At 35.9% G+C, this 13,555-nt stretch overlaps 2 protein-coding genes across 2 annotated transcripts; both read right to left on the bottom strand.

Annotated features, from left to right (window-relative positions):
- Positions 1-3,905: 3,905 nt before the first annotated feature.
- LOC131165810 (probable methyltransferase At1g29790) lies at positions 3,906-5,996 on the bottom strand. The gene has a single exon (XM_058123904.1). It carries the CDS (start codon positions 5,621-5,623, stop codon positions 4,181-4,183), a length of 1,443 nt encoding a protein of 480 aa, XP_057979887.1. The 5' UTR covers positions 5,624-5,996; the 3' UTR covers positions 3,906-4,180.
- A 1,551-nt stretch (positions 5,997-7,547) lies between these two features.
- Positions 7,548-8,684, bottom strand: LOC131165811 (RING-H2 finger protein ATL67-like). Its single transcript, XM_058123905.1, has one exon. It carries the CDS (start codon positions 8,615-8,617, stop codon positions 7,988-7,990), a length of 630 nt encoding a protein of 209 aa, XP_057979888.1. The 5' UTR covers positions 8,618-8,684; the 3' UTR covers positions 7,548-7,987.
- Between the last annotated feature and the right edge of the window lie 4,871 nt (positions 8,685-13,555).

Here is a 13,555-nt window from a genome sequence, read left to right as displayed (position 1 = left end):
AAAATATTTTGGGAGGATTTTCTCTCTAATCTTAATAATAAAAATGAGTAATGGAGGGGGTATATATAGACTCAGGAAAATTTTTGACCGTTAGGGACATATTAGGAATTTTAGAATAATAGCTGCATTAGTTTGAAGTATGGATGTTGCACTTTTTGTTAGACATAGCTGCATTAGTTTGAAGTATCATCGCAAGTGTAACTTAATGACAGCCCTAAATCTTGGAGATGACTCAAAATGGATTTTTGAAGCTGCAATATGGAATGTCAGGTCAAACAATATTGTAAATGTTCTTTTGTTATTCTACATTTGCATTTATTATGATGCTTTATAGTTTGGATGTTATGATAGATAAGCTATTGATAAAAAAAAATAAAAATACAAGAACCCCCAAAATCGAGTCTCTTCTATCACCAAGCAAAAAACCACGGATGATAGATTTTTAAGATGAAAATTTCATTTCGATTTTAGCGAGAAAAAAATCGAAGATAAAGAGAGTCCAGAAAATAAATATTTCAATCAAAGAAGAATTAAAGTACACTTACCTCAATGGAAACAAGGCTCGCGGTCAGAACACCCGCACCCGATCAACGCCCCCAATTGAAGGCGCTCCACCCACTAGCCTAGTAGCCTGCACCCCCACTAACTCCGACCAAAGCCCTAGACTTTTCGCCCGCACTGCCCTCCTCACATACCAAAATTACACCGCCGGCCTCTGGCGGTTCATCTCCTAGCCGAAGGTGACGGGACGGATCCACATCGTCAGCGGCGGCGACGAAGAGAGATGGAGAGACTGATAGAGAGAGAGACCAGAGAGATCGAGAGTTGGAGAGACTGAGAGAGAGAGAGAGACTGGAGATTTTGAGAGATGGAAGGAAATGATTAGGGGAATTGGAGGGAAAGGAATGAGATTGGGGGAACCTGCGTGCGGCTTTTTGTCATACTATTAGTAACGAATCTCCAAATTCGTCACTAATACTATGAAATTTAAGAACTATTAGTGATGGTTCCCAAATTCATCACTAATACTATGCTAATAGTGACGAATTTGGAAATTCGTCACTAATAATATGAAATAAATTTTTTTCATTTTTTTTAAATAAAAGAAGTATAAGTGACTATTTCCAAATCCGTCACTAATAAGGGGATAATAGTGACGAATCTTCAAATTCGTCACTAATATTGTGAAATAATTTTTTTTTTTTTAAATAAAAGAAGTATTAGTGACGATTCTCAAATCTATCACTAATAATGGGTTAATAGTGACGACTCTCCAAATTCGTCACTAATACTATGAAATATTTTTTTTTTATTTTTTTATAAATAAAAGAAGTATTAGTGATGGTTCCAAAATTCGTCACTAATATTGTGAAATAATTTTTTTAAAATAAAAGAAGTATTAGTGACGGTTCCCAAATCCATTACTAATAACGGGCTAATAGTGACGAATCTCCAAATTCGTTGCTAATACTATAAAATAAATTTTTTTTTATTTTTTTTAAATAAAAGAAATATTAGTGATAGTTCTCAAATCTGTCACTAATAAGGAGATAATAGTAACGAATCTCCAAATTCGTCACTAATATTATGAAATAAATATTTTTTTTTTGTAAAATAATAGTAGTGGCGGTTATTTAATCGTCACTAATAATTATCTTTTAGTGATAGATTTAATTCATCACTAATACTGCAGAAATTGTCGCTAATATTTTTCCGGAATAATTTATGCGTGAGTTTTCCCGCTATATTTTTCGATTTTTAGTGACGAAAATATTAGTGACGGATTCAAATCTGTCACTAATAGTATTAGTGATAGTTGCTAAAACTGTCACTATTACAGACTTCTTGTGACGAAATTTAATCCGTCACTAATAGTTTCGTCACTAAAAATTAGTTTTTTTTTGTAGTGATTTTGAATTATACTTATGAAAACTCACATTTCTTAATAGTTGTTTGGTTGGAGAGTAGATAAATAAAGAGAAATAGGTCTTTAAAAGAAAAGAACCACTTGTTTCTCTTGGATCAAAGATAAATCAATTGAAATGGAGAGATATTACACACTTAAAAAGACTAAATTTTAAAAAGAATTCTCAATCTTCTGTCATATAAGTTTCTTTCATTATTCTCTCCAATTTTTTTAACTTAATGTATCATAAGGTTGTATTTTCCTCAATCAAGCTACGAGTTCAAAGAATTTTAAAAGACAAAAACCGTGCATTAAAGGGAATACATAAGAGAAGTTTTCAAGATATGGGGTTTGTTGTTTGATCTATTTTATACATTCAATCTCATTAAGCATTTAAGGACATAATATGGGAACTTAGTTTAGAAAATCAATATCAACTTCGTAAATATATATACTGGTTCGACACAAATAATTGAATTTAAACAAAAGAAATGTAAAAAATAATAATAACTTTTTATGCCTTTAAATGAAAATTTAATTTATTCCAAGAAGGGACAATTTTTTTTTTCCTTTGATAGTTAACTATACATATAGAAGGTGATGGTATTTACTCAAGCAAGGAAAGGGGTTGAGATGATGTTATTATCACTAGACCACTGTAAAATGTAAAATTTTTAACAAATCTAATTATCTATGTTGATATCTTTTAAAGGTAAGAGACAATATTTTTAAAAAATTAAATTAAAAATATATTAAATTAGGTTAATTTTTTTAAAATATAAAAATACATTTGGTTTGGAAAAATTAAATGAAAATAACAATATCATAAATAAATGCTTGTTAAAGATGATATATCCTAAAATAAAATTGATAAATACCAACTTTTGAGATTTTAATTAGCAAGCCCTAATTTAAATAAATACTTAATCATCGATACTTAAAGAAATTGTGTATCAAAACTATTTAGATATGCAATTTAGGGTTTATTAGGTCAAGATTTGAACCCAAAAAAAAAAATGTTGATTTGGTTTTAAAATTTTTTTAAAAAAATGATGGTAGTAATGGTATAATAAATTTTATAGGAGTTGTGGTTAGTGGTAGTATGTGATCTTATTTTATAGGAGTTTGTGATTAGTGTTAAGATGAAGTGTTTTGATGTAAAGCCTATTTATTGGCCCTTTTTCTTATCAATTTTCAGATTAGATCTTTACCATTTTAACTCGTCTCTTTTGTTTACTCTTACCTTTGTATCACGTTTCACACGAGTTTATGATTATCAACATTTTTGAGATTCCTAGCAATGGTAATACTCCTCTTGTTGCAATTAATGCCGGCTCCCAACTTCCTTTGAAGCGGACCCCTTCCAATTTTCCTTTATGGTGTGCCCAACTGACATCATTGCTCATTGGCTATGACCTCCATGGCTATCTTGATGGTATCACTATATGTTCATCACCGATGCTTTCCACCAACACCTCCTCGGTATCACTATATGTTCATCACCGATGCTTTCCACCAACACCTCTTCCACTGGTTCATCTTCTGCAGATGTCTCCAATCCGGTCTTCTGGCGTTGGCTCAAGTAAAAACCCAACAAAATAAGGTCGCTCATTTGTGACCCGTTAGTTGGTCATTACTATGAACTTCAAAACAATTTGGTACACTATGATAATCCTCTCTCCCGTCTAACAAAAACGAGAACCCTTATGATTCAGGAATGCCTTCTTTTACATTAATAATTTTCTACTAATAATTTGCTTTGGAGTAGAGCGGTGTATCTCACTTGGCTGTGGGTCTAGGCAAATGTTTTTTTTTTTTTTTTTTTATAATGAATTTGATTGTCTACTAACGGCGCCTCATTGTAACCCGCCGCCTTCTCTTTCAAATTTTTTGGTGTTGGTTCTTCTCTCTTTGAATATAATTCTTTGTTTATCAAACAAAATATTTCAATTCATATAAATATATCAATTAAATTATTTAAATGCAGTGACATCAAATATCCCAAATATCAGTGCTTATTATTTAGGTTGGTATAAGAAATATCACAATTGAACTGAAATTTGAACCAAAAATAGTAAAATATATATATATATATATATATTGAGGGTGAGAATCTAAACTACATCTCAAGCTTCCAAATGGGTTAAAAACATATGATTTTCTCTACAAGAACATAAAATATTTCCATGATTTTGAGGATCTTGAAGATCATCAGTGCTCGGAAAATTAATATTATTGGGGTAGTTAATCGCAGAACTCAAATTTGATGTGAGATTATCTGAATGGTCTGGGAGGCTTTTCCAGGACAGCGGAGAAGAAGACCTCTCTGTCATCTTTGTCTAGCTTTGGAACAACAATCCACTTGTGCTTCTTGTACCTCAGCGCCCTAAATGCTTCCAAGTAATCATCCAAATCCTGCTTCAAGCAGAAGAAGCTGTCTATCCACAGCAGCCCTCCAGGCCTCAACACCCTGTCCCAATCATACAACACGAAGTCCAGCAGCACCAAATCGATCCAGCCATCGAGAAACCTCGTCGTGTGGATCAAATCCAGCGTGTTGTCGAAGAACGGCAGCCGCTGGTTTATGGTCAAGTAGAGGGGAATTAGGCCCCGGAGCGCGATCATTTCATTGAACGGCGCCCCTAGGTTGACGGTTGCAGAGGCCATTGTGACGTTGAACTCCCTCATCCTGGCTGCAAATGTGCCGATTCCCACACTGAAATCCAGTCCAATTCTGATTTCCCCAGGCTTGATTTCAAGAACTTCTTGTATGAGAAAATCTGCAGACACGTTTGAGCTTGGGTCCAAGTTTGCGGCTTTGATCCATCTGGGCATTTCATGATCGGTAAGATTGAAGCAACGTGCACACTTGAAGAACCCCTTGGGAGATGAATTGCCTGCCAGGCAGGCGAAGCTCTTGCATCGGTAATGGCTCCACCGCACATTTCGATCGTCGGGGAGCTTCCACAAGGACTGGTCGATGGGGAACGGCTTGGCGTACAGCTTGGGGGCTCTCGAGAAGCATCTCCTTCTTGGGAGCGGATCACAGCCATGGATCATCAGCTTTTGGGCTAGTTTCCAATCGTCGTTGCAGAATTCGCCGACGTCGTAATCCATGTAGTCCTCGAGCTCTTTCTTCATGGCAAAACAGGCGTGGCCGATGCTCGTGAAGGTTCCAGTTGTGCCCATGAAGTTCTTCTTCCGCAGCCTGTTCGGTTTCATCTTTACGTACTTTCGAATCTCTTCTACGAGGAAGTAATCGGCAGGTTCCCTGGATTGCTTCTTTGGCGTCAGCAGAGGATGCTGGGGAGCTGGACTTCCTCTGTTCTGTATGGATACTTGGACTGAGTCAACAAGACCCAATATGTCTTCAAGGAAAGCTCCGTGTCTGAGCATGGATTCTGGTGATGGAGGTGAATCCAAAGGCAAGTTTTTTATCTGTTGTTGGATTTTCTGGACGATGGATTCAAGAGTGAGTCGGATTTCAGGCCCGGTCAGGCCGCGCGTCTCGGGAGGATTTGCTTGGGTGCAGATGGGATTGGAAAGAAGATGATGGTGTCTGAGAGAGTAGAATTTGAAGAAAGTCGCAAAGCAGATGAGCAGAGCAAGTGTGCCCAAAACCAGTATGAACTTGGGAATCCCTCTCCATGTTCCCAACCTCATCACAATTCCATTGGGCTTTCTCATCTCTGCCTTCTCAGGACAGAAAATAATCATCAGAGCTTTCAGGAACAAACAGAAAAGGGAAGATGATCAAGAGCTACTCTCCTCTTGAGAAACCATGAATCCGATGGTTTTAGAACTGAAGAAAAAGCCAAAAAAAAAAAGAAGACAAAAACAAAAACAAAAGGACAGGGACTTGAAAATCAATGGTGATGACAGGGAGGAATTTTAGAAGAATGTTTAATTGAGAAGACAGAGATGGATTCTAGGCGATACCTGAAACTGGACTTGTGAGACAGGGGAGGAGGGGGGAAGGGAAGCTTTGACTATAAGAGGAAGAAGATGATTTGGGGTTGGGGTTAGAGCACTGAGCTTGATCTGGGCCATTATTCTAGTGGATATAATATTATACGAAATTGATGAAAGGAGAAGTGGGGAGGACTTCGAGATCAGAGTCGTACCTTATAATATATTATCTCTCTTCGTGTTTTGAGCTCTATGGGAGGATTTTCATGAGTTATTTTTCAAAATTATATATTTTAATAAAACTTTTTGTTAAAAAAAATCGAAAAACTTAAGTTTGAATTCGATAAGAAGGTTCATGAGTTTCATTCGGTCTAACTAAGTTTTTTTTTTTTTTAATTTTATTACTTTTAAAAATATTTTACACATATTATTTTACTGTTATTTTAATACCTTTCATAATCAAATAATGAAGTATGAATTTTAAGAAATTATAATTAAATTAAATTCGAGTTCAATAATTTTGTGATGGGTCAACTTCAAGTTGAGTTTTAAATTGAATACTTTCAAATCGAGTTGAGTTATACCATGTTAATTCAATTTGAGTAAAAATACTCCTTTTAAAAGCATTTTTGAGATTAAAAAAAATGTAAAAATTAAGTTTTAACCACTTATTTTTTCATTCTAAATTTTATATTTTATCTAAATTTAACACAAATTCAAGGGAGGATAATTGTTTATCAAATCAAATCTAAATTCAATAACAAGTTACATTCAAATATTAAAATCTTAAAATTTGATTTTGCTCTATCTTGCAGGCAAATTATTTTAAAAAGTAATTGATAAAAAATATCATTTCAAAAAAACACGAATACCTATGTTTGTCGTTATTTAATTACTTTTTTTAATTTAAAAAGGTCAAAAAATATAATAAATTGAGAATATTTAATCGATGATGCTGGAAAATTAATAATATCCGAAGCCCCCGTGCTATACACTCATGCATAGTGCATATTCTATTCACTATTTAAAAGACTTTTTAAATTCCTCGAATTTTTTTTTTTCCTGAATATGCTGAAGAGATGTGTTGGAAGTCAAATGATCCTAGTTGTTGCTGCAGCTGACCTTCTGAATTTCTTTTCTAATGTCTAAGTCAAACGCGTGATCTTGCTGGAGACCCTACGTAGAATCTTCCACCAATAATAATACGTAGCATTAGGGTTCCATCCCCCACCTCTGTTTTTCAGGTTTTGCAATTGGCTCTGCTTTAGGCCCTGTTTGGCATTCCGTCAGTCGACAGTTGTAAAATGTTGCAATGGTTAACTGTAGACTTACACTGTATATGAATATGAAGAGGAGAAGTCATCCTGATAAACTTAAGCATTTTTGTGTTGACGATCTCATATTCAAACTCTCTCTAGAGAGGGATGAATAAGTGATGTGCTTTCTTTTATTGTGTAGTTATCGGCCAAGATAAAGATTATTGAATGATAAAAAGATAGAGGCTTTTCTAAAATTTAAAAAATCTTTGATACATCCATTTAAGTTTTTGAGAATTTTCATTGATTGGTCTACTTTAAAGTTTACCAAGAATATAAGTTATGTATTTGGTAAAAAAATAAATTCAAGGAGTCCTGCTAAGAGAGTAAGTAATGGTGACATAGCTTAGCTTAATGTGAACTTTAAATAAATAAATAAATTTTTTTATGAACTTGGAACAGAGGAAACCTGAAAATAGAAAACGGGAGCAATAATTACAATAATCTCAAGAATAAAATAAAATAAAAGAAAGGTAATTCCATGACTACAGCAACTGTTACCCAGCGAGAAATCAGAAGCCCAATGATTTGGAAATCTTCCCCACGGTTCCAAATCATAAATCATAAATTTTCTTAAAATGTAACCAAAATTTAAGAACACGGATTCATTCTCTGTTAAACTAAACCACCCCCACCTCGCCCCTCTTCCCCAATTCTTGCAGACAGCATAATCCAGCTAAAGATAACACCTACTCTGTTTTCATTCTCTATTTCAACATCAACCAGAATCAAAATCCCCTATTATCACCATCCCATATATGGAAAATTTACAATTCAATTCAATTCCAAAACAAAGAAAAAGAAAAACTAGAAAGATGGAATTTGCGAAACACCCAGAAATCCAAATTGGGAAAAATCATCTCCGACGCTGCGCTGGGTACTGGGACAGCGGTACCAGCTCCGACAATGGCGTCGACAGCGGAGTCGGCAGCGGCGAGTTCCGACACACAGGGCAAGAGCCGTTCAGCTTCAGCCAAGCATCAATACAGAGCAAGTGGAAGTAATGCCGACAATCCGGCATCATCCTCACCATTTCCGACTCTCTGTACTCGCACAGACAAATCGAACACATCGTACCCGCGTTCCCGAGATCGCCGGATTTGACGAACGGGAACTTGGGGTACGAATTTATGACGGTCTGATCGAGGCCGGCGGCGGGGTTCTCATCGGCGGCGTCGTCGTCGTCGTCTTCGGCGACGAAGATTACGCGGGGGAGGATGATGCCGTCGGAGGCAGAATTAGGGTTAGGGTTTCGGGAGTGGCGGGAGCGGGGGCGGGAGGCGCGGCAGCAGACGTAGGAGGCGAGGAGGACGGTGGAGAGGAGGACGAGGAAGCCGAGGGCTATGGCGATGGCGTAGCCGAGGCCGAGGTTGGTGACGCTCTGGCTGATGGAGCTGTGAGTAGGCGAGGTAGTGGTGGTGGAGCCAGTGAGGGTGGTGGGAGGGGCGCCGCCGCCGGCGGTGGTGGTGGGGTTGGTGGAGGACATTTGTAGGCGAAGGGGAGGGGTGGGGGGTATACATTTGGGGTGGAGGAGGAGGGGGGTTGGGGGGAGGGGAAGGAGAAGGGAATAGTGAGAGATATTTATTTATTTTAATTTCTGGGAAGGTGGGTGGGATTCACAGCTGCAGCATTTAATTCAAAGTTTGGAAACAGAGGAGGTCATTAAATTTGGTGAAAGCAGAGTGATGGGTCTGATCTGCAATTTATGATTCTTTCTGGACCAAACCAAAAAATAAAATAAATATGTGGGGAAAAGAAAATTTCTTTTCACGATTAGATATCTTAAAAAAAAAATGAAAAGAAATATAAAATAAGATATAAATTATGCTCATGGTGTAACTCAAATCTCAATATGAATGAGAGTGAGAATCAATATGAGATGAGAGATAAATTATCTTCCGTTATATAATTCAAATTCAATATGGACTTTCAATTATTGAAAAAAAAAAAAAAAAAGTATTAGCATCATAGGGTTAGATTTACAAATTATTATTCTCGTTGGGCTTAAAAGGAAAGAAAATGTGGGAAAAAGTTCTTTCTAATTTGGGTTCCTAGTATTAAAATTATTTTTTAATTTCCCTGTAATAATAGTTCGATACTTTTATGGTGAGAGTATCTTTGGAACTTAAAAATTACCTTAAAAGTTGAAATGAAAAATATATAATAAATTAATAAATAAAAATTTAATTTTGCACATTATTTAAGTTTTCTTAATTCAAAATTGATGTTATAACAAAAAATTGATCCTAAAAGTTTTAGGTTTGAGATGGATGAGAAATGAAAAGTTGTATTCAATAAAAGATGAGTTTGTATCATAAATAAACTTAATATGAAATTTTAATTGGACAAAAAAATCCTAACTATAAAAGAAAAACAGATTTAGGATAATTTTAAATGTTATAATTAAAATAATATTTATTTTAAATTTTTTTTATAAATTATTAAATTGTCCTTTGCATTTGAATTGGAATTAGCTTTAGTAGCGTAAAGATTTTAAATTTTAAAGTTTTGTGGTTATTTTCATTGGCTTAAAATTATTCTTACTGAAGTACTTTTTAAAATATTACCCTAAAATTATCTTTTTAAGTCATTAAAAATTTTATATTTTTGGAATTATTTGAATTCCTTTTTTATTTCATTGAAAATTAATTCCTCTTATGGTAACCCAATTATTATTTGAAATTTTCAAATAATGTTTTATTGAACAATATGAGCTGGAATAATCATGTGGAAAGCAAATATTTAATATTACACCTTAAAACTGACACATCAAAAAAATATATGATGTTCTTTAATAAAAAAATAAATTTATTTTAAATGGTAAGGGAAAAGTTGAGGCCCAGTGATGTCACGGTTTCAAATTTGATTCTGCACTTGTAGTTCATCTAGTGAATTGTTAGAAATGCATTAATAGACAAATGGTAATATTTTTATCTCCTGATTTGGTGTCGCCTAAGTGAAAGGCAAGAACTTCATATCATCAACAAAAAAAAAAAAAAAAAACATTGTATGAAAAAGAGTTATGGTTTATTTATTCCATAAAAAAATAAAATAAATTGTAGTGAAATTGGTATTTAAAATTTCTCCATATATAGTTTTTCATTACAATTTATGAGCATCAAACATTGGGACAAAGTAATATTATTATTATTATTTTTAAAAAATGAACTTGAAATACTTGAGCTACAAAAGAATTGTAAAAAGATGTCAATTTTAAAAGAAGTTTAGTAAGATTGAAGTCAATCATAAAAGAGTTTTCAAAAAGAAGTTAGTCGAATTCACTTTTAACTTATAAAAAAAAATTAATAAAACACTTATATCTTTATTCTCAAATTAAAGAAATAAGATTAGCTAGTATTACTTGTTACGTAATATATTATTAATGTTTTTTTAGCGGGTATTAGTCAATAAGAGTATGATGGTCATTGTGTGTGTGTGGGGGTGTTTTGAACAACCTAGAATTCTATTATGGAAGATCCCTTTGAACACTTTAGATGACATCAAATCATGCGAGGACGTGATCGATTTCGTAGCTCCCTTCTAATTGATCAAGGACTAATCTTTATGCAGAATCGAATCCAAGATTTTCTATTACTAGGGAGGCTTTCAATTCACCCACATCCAATTGCACCAACCCTTGAGGGCATTGAACAACAGAGATATTATAGATAGAGAGGAAGACACTAAGTTAGTGTTTTATATTATAACAAATTCTATTATTCTCTCTTTTCTTTCAAATATGGTATTTAAGTGATGGTCATAAAAATCGTACAACCATGGAGTCTTTCCATATCATTATCATGATGTAAAATTAGGGGCGTAGGTGAGTCAAACCTACTCAAAAGCTATTCAGAGTCAATTCAACTCGATTCTACATGAATTCGAGTCAAGTTCGAGTTACTCAAGTATTATAACAAGTCAAGTTTGAATTTGATAATAGCACTTGAGCCAATTTTTGAGTCTAATTGAACTTTTTAAATTTATTATTTTTATATTATATTAGTCATATAATATATATTTTATAAATATATCTATGAACAATATATATATTTATGTGTTTAGTATTTAATTACAATTGAGTCAATCTTAATCGTGTCAAGCCCGAGTTTTAAGAATTTCTAATCGAGTCGAGTTCGAGTTTAACAATTTTGAGATTGGTCGAGTTTCAAGCTTAACATTTTTTAGTCAAGTCAAGTTCGAGTATTTTACTGTGTCAACTCAATTCAAATATACCCCCATGTAGAATGCCCAAACCCTAAGCAACATCATTGCCTATGAGGTTAACACAATCTTTGTTAGAGTTATCATTGAAAACATATCTCACTATTGTCTCTCAAGTAAGCGATAGTTTCATACCTCTTCACAAAAAACTAACATCAAAAGTTCATTTAGAGGGCTCCAATTAGCCAACCCTAGAATTTTCATCTTTGACTAGTAGTGTTAACTTTAATTTATATCACATTATTTGGGCTACAAAAGAAGGGTTAAGTTCTTAGAAATTGATCACCAAGAATTTAGAGTGATAAAAGAATTATAGAAAAGAATTCAATTTTAAAAGAAATCAAATAACCATGAACAATTAGAAAAGATTTCTCAAAAGGGAGTCAAATTCACTTTAATTTATAAGACATTTACAGGAGGACCGGATCCGATTGTGACGGAAGATTGGATTGAGAAGACCGAGAGGATTTTGGGAGTCCTCCACTGCACTGAGAAGTAGAAGGTCTTGTACGCTACCTTCCAGCTGGCTGGGGAGGTAGGGCGATGGTGGACAGCGGTGAGTCTACTTGAGAAGCAGAGAGCTAGTTCATATGATATGACGTGGGGCCGCTTCAAGGAGGTATTCTTCGAGAGATACTTTCCGGTCTCCACTCGGGATGCGAAGGCTGATGAGTTTTCAGGCCTGACGTAGGGACTTTGTTGGTGTAGAGATATGCTTCCAGATACATCGAGTTATCTCGATTTGCACCATACTTAGTTCCGAATGAGCACGAGAAGGCTCGAAGGTTCGAGAAGGGTCTGAGGAAAGACATCCGCCGTCTTGTGGGGATGCTACAGATCCGTGAGTTTTCTGTTCTGGCGGATAAAGACACCATAGTTGAGACCGACCTTCGAGGAGATGAGGTTGTATAGGTACAAGGGAAGAGGTCAGTATCTACTGGTTCTCAGAGTGGTTCTCGGTAGGGACAGTGGAAGAAGAAGAAGAGCTATAGTTTCGGGTATCGGTAGAACACCAAGCGGCTGAGTTCTTAGGGGGATCAATCCTTCGCACTGTGCACAAAGTGCCATAAATGGCATGATGGCGAGTGTCAGCCATGTAGGGGTGTTTGCTCCAACTGTGGCCAGTCGGGCAACATGGCGAAGTATTGTCCGGAACAGAGAAGGATTATGCCTGCACAGAGCCAGAACCGTCGGAGTAATCAGGTGCCTCGGGGAAATTATCAGGCAACCACGGCTCCGGCAACGGCTCTGGCGAGAGTATATTCACTTACTCCAGTAGATGCGGAACACGCTGGGAATGTGGTGACAGGTACCATGTTATTGCTTTCGAATAAAGCTGTTGTTTTATTTGATTCGGGGGCAACCCATTCATTCATATCTGCTAGTTTTATGAAATTATGTGAGGCAGAAACCTGCGTGATGAATGAGATGTTGTCTATGATTACGCCAACTGGGAGTGTATCAGTTTGTAGTAAGGTGTTAGAAAACTGCCCAGTTGTGATTTAGGAGAGACAGTTACCAGCAAACCTTGTGGTGTACGACATGTTGGGTTTTGATGTTATACTAGGAATGGATTGGTTTTTCTCCAGTTATGCGGTGATAGATTGTCCAAAGAAAGTAGTAGTGTTCAGACCTCCTGGGAAGCAGGAGTATGAGTTTGTGGGATCGTGTGTGCGTTCGATGCCACAGATCTTATTGGCACTACAGGCGGGGAGGTTACTCTTGGACGAATGTCAGGGGTACTTAGCTTGTGTGCAGGAACCGCCATGGGATGAGTTGAGACTCGAGGATATTCGAGTGGTCAGCGAGTTTCTGGATGTGTTTCTAGATGATTTACCCAGTTTACCTCCGGATCGTAAGGTAGAGTTTGCGATTGAGTTGCTGCCTGGTAAGGCACCGATCTCTAAAACTCCGTACCAGATGGCTTCAGTAGAATTTCGAGAGTTAAAGGAGCAGTTGCAGGAATTAATGGACAGGGAATTCAGTTGACCTAGTGTTTCACCCTGGGCAGCTCCAGTATTATTTGTGAAGAAGAAGGACGGGTCGATGCGTATGTGCATTGATTACCGTAAGATCAACAAAGTGACGATGAAGAACCGTTACCCTTTGCCTCATATAGATGATCTCTTTGACTAGTTGTAGGGGACACAGGTCTTTTCAAAGATCAACTTGCGGTCAGGATATTATCAGGTGAGGGTTAGAG

The sequence above is a fragment of the Malania oleifera genome, chromosome 10 (genome assembly GCF_029873635.1).
Source record: "Malania oleifera isolate guangnan ecotype guangnan chromosome 10, ASM2987363v1, whole genome shotgun sequence".
Lineage (NCBI taxonomy): Eukaryota > Viridiplantae > Streptophyta > Magnoliopsida > Santalales > Ximeniaceae > Malania > Malania oleifera.
The sequence above is the reverse complement of the archived record's forward strand: the minus strand, read 5'-3'. Positions and strand labels throughout refer to the sequence as shown.